General features: G+C 51.5%; 1 protein-coding gene across 8 annotated transcripts in view; it reads right to left on the minus strand.

Moving 5' to 3' along the window:
- Positions 1-758: 758 nt before the first annotated feature.
- Positions 759-16,684, minus strand: part of SIRPA (signal regulatory protein alpha) — a 41,935-nt gene continuing 26,009 nt past the window's right edge. For 4 of the 8 annotated variants that reach the window (XM_043883011.1, XM_043883013.1, XM_043883008.1 and 1 more), the window contains exons 6-9: positions 15,445-15,558; positions 12,256-12,280; positions 5,801-5,852; positions 759-3,290 (exon numbers count right to left, since the gene is read on the minus strand). In XM_043883011.1, the coding sequence (XP_043738946.1) occupies positions 3,036-3,290; positions 5,801-5,852; positions 12,256-12,280; positions 15,445-15,558 (446 nt within the window). In that variant the 3' untranslated portion in view covers positions 759-3,035. The remainder of the gene's footprint in view (positions 3,291-5,800; positions 5,853-12,255; positions 12,281-15,444; positions 15,559-16,684) is intronic. The other 4 variants (XM_043883014.1, XM_043883012.1, XM_043883016.1 and 1 more) reach the window with 3 other exon arrangements.

Raw genomic sequence — 16,684 nt, forward strand, 5'->3', positions numbered from 1 at the left:
AGATATGAATTATCCGGCAGGGATAGTCTAGGACAAGCACTAGCTCCTCATTTGGTAGAGGAGGAAAGTGGGGCCCCAAGATGGTGACCCATTTGTCCAAAATCCTACAGGTAGTGAGGGGCAACCAGTCCCCTCTGTGCAGTGTTTAGGGCAGAAAGGAAAGAGCCAATGCTCAGCGAAGGCCTGCCATGTGCCAACCCTTTAATGCCCACACTAACCCTGGAAGGGTATTACATCCCCACTGTGCTGACAACTGCCCTGGGTCTCAGCGAGGTGAGTGGTTTGTTCTCAAAGCTACAAAGAGGCAGATCTGGGATTCAAACTTGGTTTTCTGTTGGAATTTTGCTCAAGCAGGTGTTTTGGGCTTTCTCATATTGACTCCCTATGAACCAGGGGAAACGAAGTCTTTGTGTCTATAAAATCCAAGTGTGCATGTGTGCTTGCTCCGTCATATCTGACTCTTTACAACCCCATGGGTTGTAGCCTGCCAGGCTCCTCTGTCCATGGAATTCTCCAGGCAAGAATACTGGAGTGGGTTGCCATTTCCTTCTCCAGGGGGATCTTCCTGACCCAGGGATCGAACCTGTGTCTAATGCATTGGCAGGCAGATTCTTTACCGCTGAGCTCCCTGGAAATCCCCAGAGACAGGCCCAAATGCTGAGGCTGCTTCCAAGCCCTGGGGCCCAGGCAATCTTCTCCCAAGCTCATGGCGACAGGACAAACTCACAGAGACAAGGATACTCAACATCCAAAGGGGCTGTTGTTACCCAGAAATCTTTATTACAAAAATATTTTGCAAGCCAAAAAGTTTAAGTTGCAACTATATACAAAATGGGGCCTGTTTCCTTCCCCACAGTCTGAAAATAAACTCCCGAAACCATGCTCCTTCCGTCCTGTTGTTTGGACGGTTTCCTTTTCCTGGGGTTCCATACACAAGGTATGGGAATCTCCAGGCTGCCAGGCTAAGTCTAAACTACACGACTTCCTTGGCCTCATTCCTTACTCCTCTTCCAAAATTCAAAATAAAATTAAAGTGGCACCAAGAAAACATTCTTTTAAAATTCTATGTGTGTGCTTGTGTGTGCTCACACACGTGTGCTCTCTCTGGGTAAAAGAGAGGGAGACCAGGGTTTACAAGCCAACCTTGTGGAATTTGGAAGTAGCTCGAGCCAGGTGGCTGGGACACTGAGCTCCCAGATGCCACAGAGAAACTCCGGCTCATGGGGCCAAAGCTGCTCACATGGCCTGTCGGCTCAGCCAGTTCCTGGATGCCATCATGTAATACAAATCACCCTTCCCCAGAGAGGCAGGTCTGTGCTGGCCTCCCAGGGTTCCACCTGGAGGACCTGCTGATAGGCAGGATGGCTCAGCTTCTGGTTCTGACAGCCTGTGCCAGGACTCCCTTGGGCATCCAATGGCTGGACCCAGGGGGCAGTGAAGATTAGCATCTCAGCTCTGAGAGTGGATCAGTTACATGTGAAAACTGAATAAACAGGGCTTGTGACACCTGCTTGCCCTGGGCCCAGCTGGGCTGCCACATTGAATTGGAAGGGCCAGGGTTCTGAGGGTAATGGGGTCAGAGCCTCTGCCCAACCTCTTGAGACAGAGGGACAGACGGTGGGTCATTCCTGGCTTCACAGATGTCCAGGCCTCCTGGCTGTCTTTGATTTATTCCAGTTTGATCCTAATAGGGTTTGGGAACAGAAATGGAAGATTCTGTCTTCAGAGAGCTGGAATGGCAGGGGGTGGGGGTAGGGGGGACAGCCAGGCACAGCTTCCTACCCTGCATGGCCCTAAAGTGCTTGTGAGAGATGGAGGGGAGGGACGGCGTCTTTCCTCCCTCCTCTTTACAGGTGAGCAGACTGAAGCATGAGGTCTCGACCAGACCTCGTGGAGAAGGAGGCAGCCTGGAGAAGTAGGGGCAGGTTCAGACTTACCACACTGGGGGCTCGGGAAGCAGAAGAACCAGCCACGTGGAGGGAAGGCTAAGTGTCTCCATGGAGCAGCCAACCTGGAACTGTCTGCCCCACCCTCAGGGCTCTGGGACCAGGAGGAACTCAGTTTCTGCCATGAGTGATTCTCTCCAGGACAACCGACCGTTCAGCCTCAGACTGTGCAAGACCAACCACGCACATCAACACATGACAAAGAGCCAAGATAACGCTGCTGTTGTTTTAAGAAAAAAAAAAAAAAAAACCAGAACAAAACACCACAGATCAAATTTTCTAACACCTCAGTTTCAAGATTGCACATTTCACGTTTCTCAATAATTTACAGGCGTCCACAGCGAGATGTTGTGAGTTAGTGCTTGCTGGAGGAAGCGAGCTCAGGTCTGGAAAGGAGAGTTGGGGCCACATGGAGCATCACAGTCAGGATGACGGGTCCTCTAGGTCTCGAGGGCTGCGAGGAGGAAGGGTGTTTCTGTCCCTCAGTCCTTGGTGCTGGAGGAGTTCCTCAGAGGGTTCTCTCCTTCCCAGGGCTTGTGGCCGATTACTCCAGGTCGGGGGAGGCCAGGACTGCTGGCAGCCACTACACCAGGTCTCAGGAGGCAGGTCCAGCTTCCCCATGGACAGGCAGTTCAATCTAAAGGGGATAGCTTTCCCCAAAGCCACAACTGGTGGTGCTGGGGGGAAGAGGAGGTATGTTTTCTCCCTCCTCACTCTGGAAGATCAAGCTGCGGAGCGTCAAGGAGGCAATCAGGGGCCTCCAAGACCATGACCAAGACCCACAGTTGATGGACAGAGGCGTGAGAGTTCTCGCACCCACTGTGGCTCTGGCCAGTTCCCAGGCCGGCTCCCCGCCTGGTCTGGCAACACCAGCCTCCATGTGTGGCCACTTGGAGGGGTCATGGCTACCCTGGAAATGCTGGTGAGCCAACTGGGTTGAGGAGACAAGAGCTACCCTCATTCCTGGGTCCCAGGGCCTCTGCCACCCTAGCCCCCCAGGAACTGGGCTGGTTGTCCTCACTACGGCTGCTCCGTGTGTGGGACAGGAAGGCTCATGGGAACAGACTCTAGAGATGACCACGGCCCTGTTCACTTCCTCTGGACCTGAACACTGGCATACTCCGAGTAGGATGGCTCAGGCTTGGGGGCCGGTTGCTTGGGGGTCCGGTTGAGGTGGACCATGTCCAGGTCAGCGTAGGTGAGGGTGTCCTCAGATACGGGTGGCGGGCGGGCCTGAATGCTGGCATACTCCGTGTGGTTGTTCGGTTCATTGGCCTTGGGGGTTGACTTCTTCCCCTTGGGCAGGTTCAGGTCTGCATACGTGATGTCATTGTTGTCTTGGATCTAAATGAGATGTAGAGAAGGTCATTCTGGAGCCCCTGCCAGTCACCACTGGGACCAAGTCCGGATGCTCTGTCTCCTCTTGGCCTCCACTGGCTCAGCCCTAATTCATGTCCCCTTTTCTCCAGCCAAGGTCACCTGTCTCCAGCCTTGCTCTTTTAGTCAGCCTCCTCATATAGCCTCAAGGCTCTTCCTAAATGTCAGTGTGGTCACTTCAAAGCCCTGCCTCAATGTCACCCCTCCTGCAGTTCTTGCCTGCCTTTCCTGATGCTCTTGCCTCTGCTGAGAGTATCCAGCCCCCTTTCTCCTTATAATGAAACCCAACGCACCCTGTCAATTTCATCCTGAGACCTTCCTCTCAGCTGGGTCCAGGACCATGACTCTGTACCTCCCTCTGTGCTTCTCCATCACAGCACCCACCCCTTAGCTAGGACTGTCTGTGCCTGTCCAGGGGTGTGAGTAGCTGCTGATCCCCAGTGGGTGGGAACATTCATTTATTTACTCATTTATTCAACAAGTATTTAGTAGGCATTTGTTATGATGCAAAAATCAAGACTGGCACAGAAAAAACCAATCAATGTTGAATGAATGAATGAGTGGTAGATCAATAAATGGATGGCAACTCTTCCAGCCCCACTCTAGGTGAAGCTGAGGACTGGGGGAGAGAGAATGGGAGTGTGTGAGAATGAGGCCAGCAGTTAACAGCAGGCAAAGGTTTTGTAGGCAGAAGTTGGAGTGTGAATCCTGGTTCTGTTCTCTCTGGCTAAGGGACTGGGCAGTTCACTTACCCTCTCTGGGCCTTGGTTTCCCCATTTTTAAAGGAGGTCTAATAATAGTATCTGTTGCCATGGTCACTGGGAGGATCCGATGAGGTGGTCCAGGTGAAGCTCTCAGGACAGAGCCTGGCTCGTGCCAGGTGCATGGATGTTCAGCACATGTCAGCAATCATCTACCACCTGGCAAACCTGAGCTGCTCCTATGTGCCTGTCTTATTACTCACAACTGCCATCTTGAAAGACACGAAAGACACACTTGGCTTCTTTGTGCCTAGCAACTTAACTGTGGAAGTGGAGGGGAGTGACCAACACCCATGATCCCACCTGACGCACAACAATAACCTCAGACCCTGACGGCTGATGGGTACCCTGCTCTCACGTGGATCACCTGATTTAGGTACTATCACAACCCTGCTTGGTAAGACATATTTATCCTACTTTACGGTGAAGAACCTTATAGCAAGGGAGGTGAAATAATTGGGTCAAAGTCACACAGCTAGAAAAGAGTCAAGGTCTGCTGGCCTCTAAAGCTGTGGTCCGAACACAAAGCCCCTGTCCTCAACCCTGCATGCTTGTTCACTTCTCTCTGGGAAACCCATGCCAGCAGTAAGGGCTGGCCCTGGGCTGGGAGTCCTAGTTACAGGGCTGTGAGCTCACAAGAGCCCTGCTCATTGCCCAGGGCCTGGCACATAGTAGGTGCTCAGTAAGTCCTGACTGACTGTAAATTCTGTACAGGATTCAGGGACCAGCTCTTTTCACCATCATTCTTTCCCTGGAAAATTCCAGAAAGAACTTTGACTTTTAAAGTTCCAGAAAGTAAAATGACTGGGGAAAAAGCCTTCCCGCCCCATGATTGGAGATTGTCTTGTATTTCTAATCATTGCCTGAGCTTGTGCCTATGGTCGCAGGTGGGGGAGGGGAAGTTGGCACTGAGTCGGGAGAGTTTTGGCCTACAAACACTGTGCATTTTGCCAGCCTGGCTCTCTTCAACAAATTACAGCTACAGCGATGACAACTGCCAGGGAAATGTCAAGGACAGCTGGCTTTTCTCATTCTAGGTTCAGGGCTGGGCCTGTCTCCTTATAAGATGCCGAGGAGCCCTCTGCCTCCCAAGGTCTGATAGCATCAGCCAGTGCAGACAGGGCCAGGGTTCTCAGAAACAGGCCACCAACCATGGTGACTGCAAAGCCTCTTCAATAATGCTGGGGTGGAATTGCCAGCTCCAGGGGCATGTGCTGTTGCATGAGGTGATCAATGACATGGGGTCTTCCCATCAGCAAAGGCAGTGCAGTGCTGTGTGTTCCCCCACCTGAGAGACACAGGGCCGCAAGGGTGCTCCCGCTAGAGGGACTGGCTGGGCATAGGCATGGAGGCCGGATGGCATGATGAACACTAAGCCCAACTCCAGAAGCACCATTTACACAGAACACGTGGTGGATGGTGCCCTTCCAAGTTGTGCGGTGATTGGCACTGAGAGCGGCTGGGACAGACTCTCCAGGCTGGAGCCGGGGCGGAGGGTGGGGGGTGTGTGTGGTGGTGGTGGTGTGTGTGGGGTGGGTGGAAGGATGGGGGGAGGGGGAGGGAGGAGGGGAGGGGAGGACTCAGGAATGAATGTAAGGATCCTCCACCCCCGGTACCCACCCACCCTGGTGAAGAAGTCTTAATTTAGAACAGAATCTGCAATTCCTGTTGATGCAAGGAAATCACACCACCGATCTCCCAGGAAGGGCATCTCACCAAGGACTGTACCTGAGTTGTTTCTCTGGTGTTCTTCTCGGGCTCGTGCAGCCTAAAAAGGAAAGAGACGCACAGATAAAAATACCCTCACTATCTCTAGTGCTCATGCACATGGATAAGAATAACATTTAGGTTCCACTTCCTATACGGGTGGAGGACATGGATGAGCTGTTCCCAACAGAAACACAACTGCTGATCACATGTTTGGACCAAAGGACTTTTCAACAATGCACTACTTTTTTTGTTTGTTTGTTTAACCTACTTTATCATCAAGGATCTTTAAAAACTGTAATACTCGGTGCTGGGGAAGGTGCGGTGAGACTGGCAGGTTCATGCACTGCTGGTGGAGGGGCTGACCGGCATAATGCTCTCTGGAAACAGCTTGTCAAAGTCAAGAACTTGGAAGGTGCCCTCATCTTTTGACTCATAACTGCACATTTGTGGGGTATTGGTATTCAAAATATAAGAAAAAGCTTTGTGCACTAAAGCATTTACCACAGAATGAGATGGGAGAGGGAGGTTCACATCTCACAGCTCCACCAGTTGGGACCGGTTAAGGAAATCAGGATAGATTTTGTAGATAAAGACTTAAGAGGTTTATGAGGAGGCTTTCTTTTTTTTTATTATTACAAATGGTTACATTAAAATTATAAGCATAAAATTCTCTGTGGAAAGATCTCAGTTATGAAAAATGTGTAGATAACACTGGAAGGAAACAGTAAAACGCTAACAGCAGTGGTCTTGGGGTGGTATTTTTTCTTCTTTTTAGTTTCCCATGTTTTCCTAATGTTCTATATTCTATACACCTAAGTCTTATCATTAAGAAAAGAAAAGAGGAGGGCCATGTGTTCTGATTAATCAAAGAAGCCGTTCATGCACTTGATCCTGTAACTGGAGTCTGTGGCTTGGCTCACTGCAGGGTCACAGTCAAGGTGGTGAGTAAACCGGAGCCACTGGTTCGACAGTTGTATAAATTCTCAAGCCAGCCACTCTGGGGACGTTAGCCTGGCTCATGTCAGAAATGAGCAATGGGGCTTGGCAGCGGGGTTATTAATGGATTTGGCATGAGTGCTTGGCTCAGAAAGCAGTTCTGGGGCATGACGGGCCCCACGTGGCCACAGCAACGGCCCTCTGGGAGCAGGGACGCTGTCTGGAGAAGATTGCTCACTCGGCTCCATCCATGCCCCTCCTGCTTCCAGCCTGTCTGGTTCCTCACTGACTCTGGTTCAAGTCCAACACCTCAACCTGCTTGTATGTCCCATGGAGTCTGGCCCTGGCTGACCACCCCACCTGCCCCTCATCCACCAACCCAGACTCATTTACTCCCTCATCCTCATTCACCCACTTATCACACCCACCCAATATTTCTCAAGGGCAACTCACTGTGATGCACTTTACATGTCAACAGCCTTGAAGGACCTCCTGAACTACTTTTCCTCTTGGTTAACCTTTGTTCATCCTTCAAGACAACTATGTTGTCACCTATTTGGGATGGCTTCTGACAGTGCTAAGCTGGCTGGGCTGTCCCTCCATGACAGTTTCAAACTCCTTGCATATTTTCCCATTGGGTTTGTATGTCTGTCTGTCTGCCATGCTTCCTCACCACATGGGTGCAGGTGCTCAAAAGTGACTTGGAATGAATGCCAATCAGTCTGCCCCAATGCCTTGGCATACTCAGTCCACCTTGCCACTTCCTCTGATCCACTCCTTCTCTTCCCCCAGAGTGGTTTTAAATGGTCATTTCTCAGGGAAACCTTCACTATCCCCAAATCCATTCTCAGAACACTGGGCTCCTCTCTCAGAGAGATAATTATAGATCGGAAGCAGTTATCCATTTTGTCATGTCTATCTCTCCTCGGGTCTCTCCCATCTCAGTGAATGGCATTGCTACTACTCAACCTTGTGTTCAGCTAAAGAAATGGGAACCGCCCCCCGATTCTCCTTCCTCCTCCTTTACAACCCGTGTCTAATCCACCACAAGGCTTGTCGACTTTGCCTCCAAAAATACATATCCAACACCATCATTGCCACCATCCAGGTTTCAAATTTCTGAGGAGCTTCCTCCCTGGTGTCTCTGCTCTATTTCTGTCCCCCCACCCCCCACACTCCAGTCTCCACATGTAAAATGCATGTGTGATGTCAGGTCACTTTTCTGCTCAAAACCCTCAACTCCTTCCCACAACACAGCATAATCCATCTCTGTGTCCTGACTGCCCAGCCCACGTGATGTGCTCTAGTCCTCTGTCTCTGCCCTTGCTCACTCCATAGTGTTTGCCCTCCCCCCTGCCTCTCCCCCATTCTGCCTCCTCCTCGGTCCATGAACACGTCCAGCTGCTCCTGCCTTGGGGTCTTGGCACTGGCCATTCCCTCTGCCTGGTCCACTCTTGCCCCTGATGTTCCCAAGGCTAGAGCCTCAGCTGTCATCTAAATGTCCCCGCCTTAGATGGCCTTCCCTGACCACCCACTGCACCCCCCCTCCCGCCTCTACTTTGAGCCTGTGTGTTAGTCAGCACCTGTAGCACACCACGTATTAACCTCCCAGCTAGTATGGTAACTTGCCTCCCTATGGACCATGAGCTCCATTCGAGCAGGGACTAGGTCCATGTTGTTTACCACCGGAGCCTCGACACCTAGTAATGGGCTGGTGCATCATCAGCACACTAGAGATGTTTGTTGAATGAATGACTGAACATCTCTCCCATCTGATCAAAAGTGCCACAGACCAGGGCTAGTGTCTTTTTTGTTCCTTTTTGCAATCCCCCCAGCTTAAGGCCTGGCGCTCAATCCAGATGAATAAATGAAAGAATCAGGGAAGCCTTAACTATTCTAAGAATAAACGCAGTGAATGTCTGACAAGTGAACAAATGGCCAACCGAAAGAACCCCAGTGCCCAATTAAGGGAGCAGAGCCACATCTTCCTCTCATCTGAGCTGGGGAAGATTATAATGTTCTCCTGTACATTCCTAACCCAGGGAGTTAGAAATAGCCAGTCCTCCCACTGGCCCTGCAACCTGATGGGCCCTTTGAGTTCAAAGCAGAGGCACCCCCAACTCTTGCCACTGCCCCTCCCCCTCCCGGGAAGCTGGGTTATTACCCACGCCAACATTCTCTGGAAAGTGTCTGATCCCAGCCAGCCGAGCTGAAGCTGGCAGCTGCGTGGAAAAGCACCAGTACCGCTCACTAGCTAGCGCTTTGGTTTAGAGAGATCAAAGGGAGCAAGTGATCTCACGGCTCCCTGGGTAGGCTCATGCTCAAAAACTAAAAGAAAATAAAAAAACAGGCAGAAAACGGTTGGCTTCTCTGGGGAAGGAAAAACAGGCAGAAAGAAGCACTAGATCAGTGATGAAGAGCCTCAGCTTCAGCATCGGAGAAACCCGGGTTGACTCATGGTTCCACACTTGCTAGCTGTGGGTCCTTGGGAAGGTCACAAAACTTCTATGAGCCTCAGTTTCCTCAACAACATATAGGGACAATAATAAGCTTCTAAAGCAGGGGTTCTCAAAGTCTGGCTTAGAAACAGCAGTGTCAGCACCACCTGAGAACTTGTTATAAATATAAATTCTGCATCCGAAACTCATGGGAAGGGGCCAGTAATCTGCGTTTTAATAAGCCCTCCCAGGGATTCTGCTACACACTCAAGTTTGAGAACCTCTGTTGAATTAAATTGGGATAATAGTAAACCACAGGATTTTTGTGATAATCAAATCACCAATGGGCTAATATAGGTAAAATCATAGATCTGTGCTTAGAACACAGTGAATGCTCAATAAACGTTAGCTGCTGATGCTGTTGTCATTATTATTATTGACACAGCCCTTTTCTTCCAGAAATGTATTATATAATTGGGGAGATAAGACATATAAAAATAGTGACAACAGTAAGAATGAAACAAAAAAGAGAGCTCCTTCCATATTTGGGGCTGTGAAGCCACTGACAGGGATAGTTTTAGGGATTCATGAGGTCAGAGACCAGGGATTACTAGAGTGGTTTGGGGTAGTGTTTATTTATTCAACAAACCTTTACTGAGCACCTATTCCATTCCAGGCACAGTGCCAAGTTCAGCAGCAATCAGCTAGGAACATGAGGGAGGTAACCCACCCTGCCTTGAAGAGGGGTAGGTCACACTACAGGGACAAGTGCAGAGACAGCTTGAATACACCGGGCTGTCAATCCAGGGGCACCAGGAGAGCTCCCAGGAGGAGCCTCTGTCCCTGGAGGAGGTAATGCCCTCGCTGAGCCCAGAAGGAAGAGCAAGAGGTAACCAAGTAAAAAGGAGGGTTACCCACGCTAGCCCCACTCCAAGGGGTGCTGTTCAGAACCTGCTGTGACTGCCGGGCCCTGAAGTTGTGCAGACCCTGGGTGATTCAGGAGCAGGGGTGGGGAGCATAAGGGTGAGGAGAACGAGAATGCAGCGTGAGGGAGGAGGTGGAAGCTGAGCCATGGAATTTGAGCCCTGGGAATGGAAGGAAGTGAAACTATCCGGCTCAGCAGGGCTGCACTGCAAGAGGCTTGAGGGCCTCAGGAGAGCATCTGGACTGTCCAGAGGGCCACAGGGAGTCACTGAGGGCTTCCAGGCAAAGGCCACTCTTTCCCTTGCTCTTGGGAAAGAGTGCACTTGGTGTGGGAAGTGTGGCAGGTGAAGGCATGGCAACACAGGAAACACATTTCCCCGGGGGTGTGAGGAGCCCGGTTTTGCTGGAATGGTGGCTATGTTTGTTCAGGGACCAGGAGGCTGGGAGGCTGGCCAGGGCTCCGAGCAGGAAGCCACCTGTGGAGGTCAGAGCAGAAAGCAAGGCTTTCTCCCAAGGGTACCACAGACTCCTGGTGTGGCAGGAGGGCCCAGGACTTCCCAGGGCCCCTCAGATGGGTTAGGTGCTCCTGCTGTGTGCAACCACAGGCCTGGTATTGCCCCCCACCATACCTGTCACCTGTGACCCCCCCAAACACATGACAGCACTCCCTTCCCCCCAACTGTGTGGTTGTCCCTGACCCTACAACCTGTCAGCAAGTCCTCTTGGCTCTAATTCCAAAATATATCCAGAATCTGACCATTTCTAAGCCCATCCAGGCCACAGCCATCTGCTTGGACCACTGCGGCAGCCTCCTCACTGGCCTCTCTGCCTCCACCCTCCCTCCTACAGCTTGGCTCTCGCATGGTGGTCAGAGTGGTACCTTTAAAACAAAGTCAGATCAGCTCCCTCTTATGCCCCCTCATCCAACTGGGAGTCAAATCCGGAGTCCTAACAGCCATAGCCCCTAGACACTGGCTTCCACTCCAGATCCTCAGTTCTGTTTTGCAATTCTGAAATCCACAAAGTGCTAAAAGAATCAAAAGATCTGCAAAAGCCATTTGATGGCAAAACCTGTTCTGAATGAACATGAAGCGGTTTACAGTTTGTATTTATTGTACTCAGAGTCGATGTTCATGTTTCCACACAGGCACATTCACGTCACAGGTGATGGGGTGTGGTCTTTACTCTGCTGGGGTGAATGTTGGTGGAGGGGGGCCTCCCCAAAGCAGCAGAATCTGGGTTAGTCACCCACCTGCTGCGTGGGCTGCAGCTAAGACGCGTGGGATGCAGCTAAGACACGTGGGCTGCATGTTCTGACCTCATCCCTTCCTGTCCCCTAGCTTCTTCTGCCCCAACTACTGGCCTCCCCCATCCTCCCAGCACTGCCCACCTTGAGCCTTCACCTTGCCTGCTCTCTCGCCCAGCCTATGCCCCCTCACGGCTTCCCAGCTTCAGGTCCTTGCTCATATTCCCTCTTCAGAGGAGACCCTGCCCTTGCCCCCTTCTCCATCCCCTTGCTGTGTTTAATTTGTCACCACCTGACATGACATTACAAACTGTTTCACCTCCACAGTTACTGCCTGCTTCTCTCACAGGCGTCTGAGCTTCATGAAGGTCCAGACTGAGTCTTGTTCATTCAGAACAGAGCTGGCATACAGTAGGGACCCAGCAAAACTCACTGCAAATGTTAAATCAACCAACTAATGTACCTTCCATGATATAATGTCATCGGTTTAGCCTCTGACCAAGGTACAGGTTTCAGGAGGCACAGATGCATCTGTCATACCCACCTACCCTGGCATTGCCCAGGCTACCTGTGTCAAAGCCCTCCATAAAAACTTAATGAACGAAGGAAAGAGCACAGTATACAATTAGATTTGGGGATGGCATGTGCAGGAGTTTCTGCCACAGTCCAAACAGGATTTGATAAGGGTCTCACTGTTTGTGGGCAGCAGGCAGGAAATCAGTGCCTCTGTGTGCTGAAATGCCCTCACTTGAGACAGTAGTTAAAGACAGACCTGGTGAGAGGAGCTTACAAAGGAAAGCAACAGGAAGGCTGACTGGCACAGGAGTGAGGGTCAGTGGGTGCGGATTCTGCTTGGCAGTTTTGGGGGCAAACAACCAAATAACTGCAAAAGCACTCCAGCCCAGTGACGTACTTACCTTGTAGAAGAAGTGGAGCCCTTGGCTGAAAGAGAAAAGAAAAAAAAAAAGCCAGTTATTCAACTTAGAAACACACTTTTCTAATTCCTTTTTGGAGGGTGCAGAGGCTTGCCCCCAGAATGTTGGGAGGAATTGTTGAAATCATATCCTCCAAACCACAGGAAACCCCATGCCCACCCCAGTGGGGTGGGTGGTCCATTATCTTCCAGCAGGAAGAGCTGGGCCTGCCAGCTTTCCCATTTCTGGGAATTGCCAGAGGTCAGATACCAAAGCAACCTTCAGCCTTTGAGGACCAGCTGCCCTACCTCTGGCTGAGCCTCACTTCCATCCATCACACCCATTACCTGAAACCCCACAGCAAGCCTGGGTGCCCATCAGGACCCTTCACTGCTGGAGAACAGGTTCTGGCAGAACTGCTAATTGGGGGAAGTGAAAGTGAAGTCGCTCAGTCGTGTCCGACTCTTCGCGACCCCATGGACTGCGGTCCACCAGGCTCCTCCGTCCATGGGATTTTCCAGGCAAGAGTCCTGGAGTGGGTTGCCATTTCCTTCTCCAGGGGATCTTCCCTACCCAGGGATTGAATCCTGGTCTCCCGCATTGTAAGCAGACGCTTTTACCGTCTGAGCCACCAGGGAAGCAAATTCCACTTCTGTCACACACTCACATGCTGCTTGACCCTGGGTGGGTCATTTTCCCTCTCTGAGGTTAGATCTCAGTGCTCTAAGTCACACCGGTGGGCTGGACATTCATTTTCACTCACCACCTTTGCAAAAAGGACCATGGGAGGAAAGAAAGGGTTTGTCTGGCTCAGAAGTTTTGAGCCTGTGATGTGGGGCACCCCACAGAGAAGCCACTGGGGTTCACCACCATTTGACTCTGATTTTGCTGTAAAATTGTAATTAAAAAGCAACATGCACAGGCAAGTGTGCTCTGTATCACTTATTAGCAGGCTGGAGGCTGCCACACTGCAAGAATTCTCACTGCCAGATGAACGCTTGGTGTCTGGGCAGGTATTGGATTTTTGGGTGAGTGGTACCCATTAGATGCAGCAGCTCAGCATCTAACATTTGAATGGAGGTTGATGGGCTGCCAAGTGCTGGGACATGAGTCATCTCAGGGAGTCCAATGATGGGACACTGATCATCTCCATTTCACACTAAGGACACTGGACGACTCCCTAAGGTCACACAACGGGTAAGCGATAGAGCTGAAATTAGGATATTTCACTGTGAGTATGAGGTAGAGGATGGCAGACACCTCTGGGGATTGACAAGGGAGAGGGGGTGTCTCATTAGGGCAGCGGTAAAGGGCAACGTGGTCTCAAACATGGTCCCTGGAGTGTCATGTGAATCCTGGCACAAGCACTCACCAGCTGTGAGACCTGATCAAGTTCTATAACTTTGCTGTGCCCCAGTTTCCTCGTCTATAAAGTGGAGTTAGAGGTCTGTGGTGACTCCAATGCCTGACACATCAAAAGAGCTGACTGAGGGCCAGCTGTCACTGTCACTAAAGTCTACGTTTGAGACCTGGACTCTGCACACAAGCAGACCCACCATTCAGGGCTGGGTGGCCTTCACCAGCGTCTGCAGCTCTCCAACCCCCATTTCTTCTCCAGAACACTGGATGGCTGATGCCCGAGCCTCCGGAAATGAGCTCCTATGTGCTAGAGCCTACCATGGTGCCCAGGGATAAAGCTCCAAAGGAGGCTGGGGTTTTATGAGCAGACACTATGAGTGCTCCATCCAAGGGCTGGCTTGTCTCCCAAGATGGGCAAGAGACCCTGTTTCCTCATCCAAGGAGGAGTCCTGCCTGTGTGGTGGCTCCAGGAATGTTAGGAAAACCACCCTGCAGATCACCTGAAGAACCTCTTCTAGATTCTAGAGATGCCAACCCTCCCAGATGGGAGTGTGAGGTTCAGGCAGTGTCTCAGGGCTGAGTCCTCCAGGCTGTCCAGCGGGGAGGGAAACTTGGGGAACCAGAGGAGAGGGGGTACAGGAGGGGTGTGTGGCTGAGGCACAGAAAGTCTGTCAAGCTCTGCCTGGAGGTCTGGGTGCAGAAATGCAGCTCAGGATGGCATTTGGCACTCTGCCGGCTGCAGCACGTGGTGCTGGGTCACAAACAGCATTTTTAAGAGAATATAGTACGAAATATGACAAAAAGGAAAATATCAGAGTTCCAATTTTATAGATGGGGTGTGTGTGCATTGGGTTGAGACATGAAATGTATTTCTATCACTTGTAGCCAAAAAGGTTTCAGCAACACTGGCTTAAAATAGTCTTCAAGAGTGGGAAAGAGGACATGCATTTTTTTAGGTCTGACAATGTGTCAGCGCTGTTGTTGCACATGAGCTTATTTGTTTCATAACTATCCTCCGAGGCAGGCACTGCCACGTCCATTTTACAGGTGAGGAAACTGAGGCTTATGGAGGCCAAACTGATTGTTTAGAGCATAAAACAAGGATCTGGAACCCTGATTCGTCTGACTCCAAAGTCAAGAGGCCTGGCAACAGAAACAACTACACACACACACACACTTGCACGAATGAGCGTGCAAACAGGGCACAATGTCCTGGATTTGAACTTACACCCTCCTGCTGCAGTCAAAGGCCACACACCTTGCCACTATGAGGGGAGCTTTCCAGGGAGGTGGTTCATGTTCTCGGTCTCATGTACAATACTGATTATAGGAGCTAACGTTGAGAACTTGCTGTTGTGCCGGGCATCTTGCTAACGCTGTACCCACAGTTACTCATTTAATTCTCCCAACAGCCTGGGAGTTAGGTGGTGGTATTCTCCCCACTCTGTTCCAGCCTCCTGCCAAGGGGCTGGGCATGTAATCTGGACAGGTAAGGGGAAAGCAGAAGTCTGCCAGGGGCTCCTGCGAAGTACTGTTTCCTCCTTGAGACCCTTTTGCCACCCCGGCATCTCCCCGATTCCCACATCAGCAGTGGTTCTGTGAGACTGCGAGGCCTGGAGCAGTGATGCTGCAGGGTAGGGGGCCCACCCAGATTTCAGCCCGGTAAAGGGGCTGCACAGCCAAGGCAACGGTACCCCTGGACTTCTTGTTACTGGGAGTAATTGGACATCGTTATGACTTAAACTACGTATAGCACAAAGCAGAGACCTCTCCCCGTCTGGGAAGGACAGCCCAGGGGTAAACTCTCAGGGAGGAACCAGGGAACCCACCCACCTTTCTTCTGTCTGATTCGGAGGAGGTAGAGGGCTACGATCAGCAGGGCCACCAGCAAGGCACACACCACGCCCACCACGATGAAGATGCTGTTCCAGCTGTTGCCATTCGGGCCTAGGACCACACACAATAGAGGCTTCATGTACGAAAACTTACAACAAAGAAAAGGAAAAGACACTGCCCCTTTTCACCATGAGGCAGGCATCATTAACTAAGAACATCTGGCTCAGATGTTTAGGCCCCGTGGGCATGTTCATGGATCTGCACACACTTCCCCTTGTGGGTCACCCACAGGCAGCGCAAAAACTGTGGCGAGGTGCCAGGAGGGAAACATTGCTGTCAGCCGTGGAGGAACCCCGGCTGCAGGTTGCGGGTGGAACTGCCCTCCTGAGGAATAGACATATGTTCCTCCTCACCTGAGTGAGCCACGGAGCGGCCACCTGGGGACACAGGTCTGCCTGGATCTCCTAATCGCAGCTGGGGCATCACACACCACAGGGGGAAAGGCTGTGAGGAGAGTGACCTGCCATTGGACATGCAGACCCTGAGGCAGTGCCCTGGTCCATGCCTGGGGCCTGGGGCCTGGGTCCTGGGCCCCGGGGGGCTGAGCCCAGGACACTTGCCATGGAGACAGTGCAGGGGCTGGCACCAGACACAGGAGGGGATCCCACAGGAGGACACAGTGTGCAGTCAGGAGCAGGGCTCGGAGCCACAGAAATGTAGGTTCAAATCAATGCCCTCGTTGTGCGACCTTGAGCAGGTCATTTAAACCCCCTCACCCACTGGCTTCCTCTTATGTTACTGAGGCCAACAGTGATCTCTACTTCACTGGATAGCTCTGAGGAACACCTCACTAACCAACCAACCACTCACTCTTTCATCCTTTCTAGAAATGTTTCTTGGGTGTCAACTACCTACCCGGCCCTGAAGCCACAATGCTGGGACAGCCATGGTCCCAGCAGCTGAGAATCAAAGCTGAGAGGTCATCAGGGTCACCTCCTTCACCACTGCCTGGGGCAGGTGGAGCCGCCCAGAGACAGGCACCAACTTGTTCAAGCTCCCCAGTGAGACGGACAGCCAGTGGATCCATACATCCTGTCTCCCAGGGCAGGGCTCATGGTGGCATCAAAGGGCAACTTGACAGACCCCAAGGCATCTTTAGAGCTGTCCCTTTCAGGATGCACGAAGGAATGAAATGGCCTCTATTCTAATCCATTCAAAGGGTTTGCTATGTACACGT

This window comes from Cervus elaphus, chromosome 23, assembly GCF_910594005.1.
Source record: "Cervus elaphus chromosome 23, mCerEla1.1, whole genome shotgun sequence".
NCBI lineage: Eukaryota > Metazoa > Chordata > Mammalia > Artiodactyla > Cervidae > Cervus > Cervus elaphus.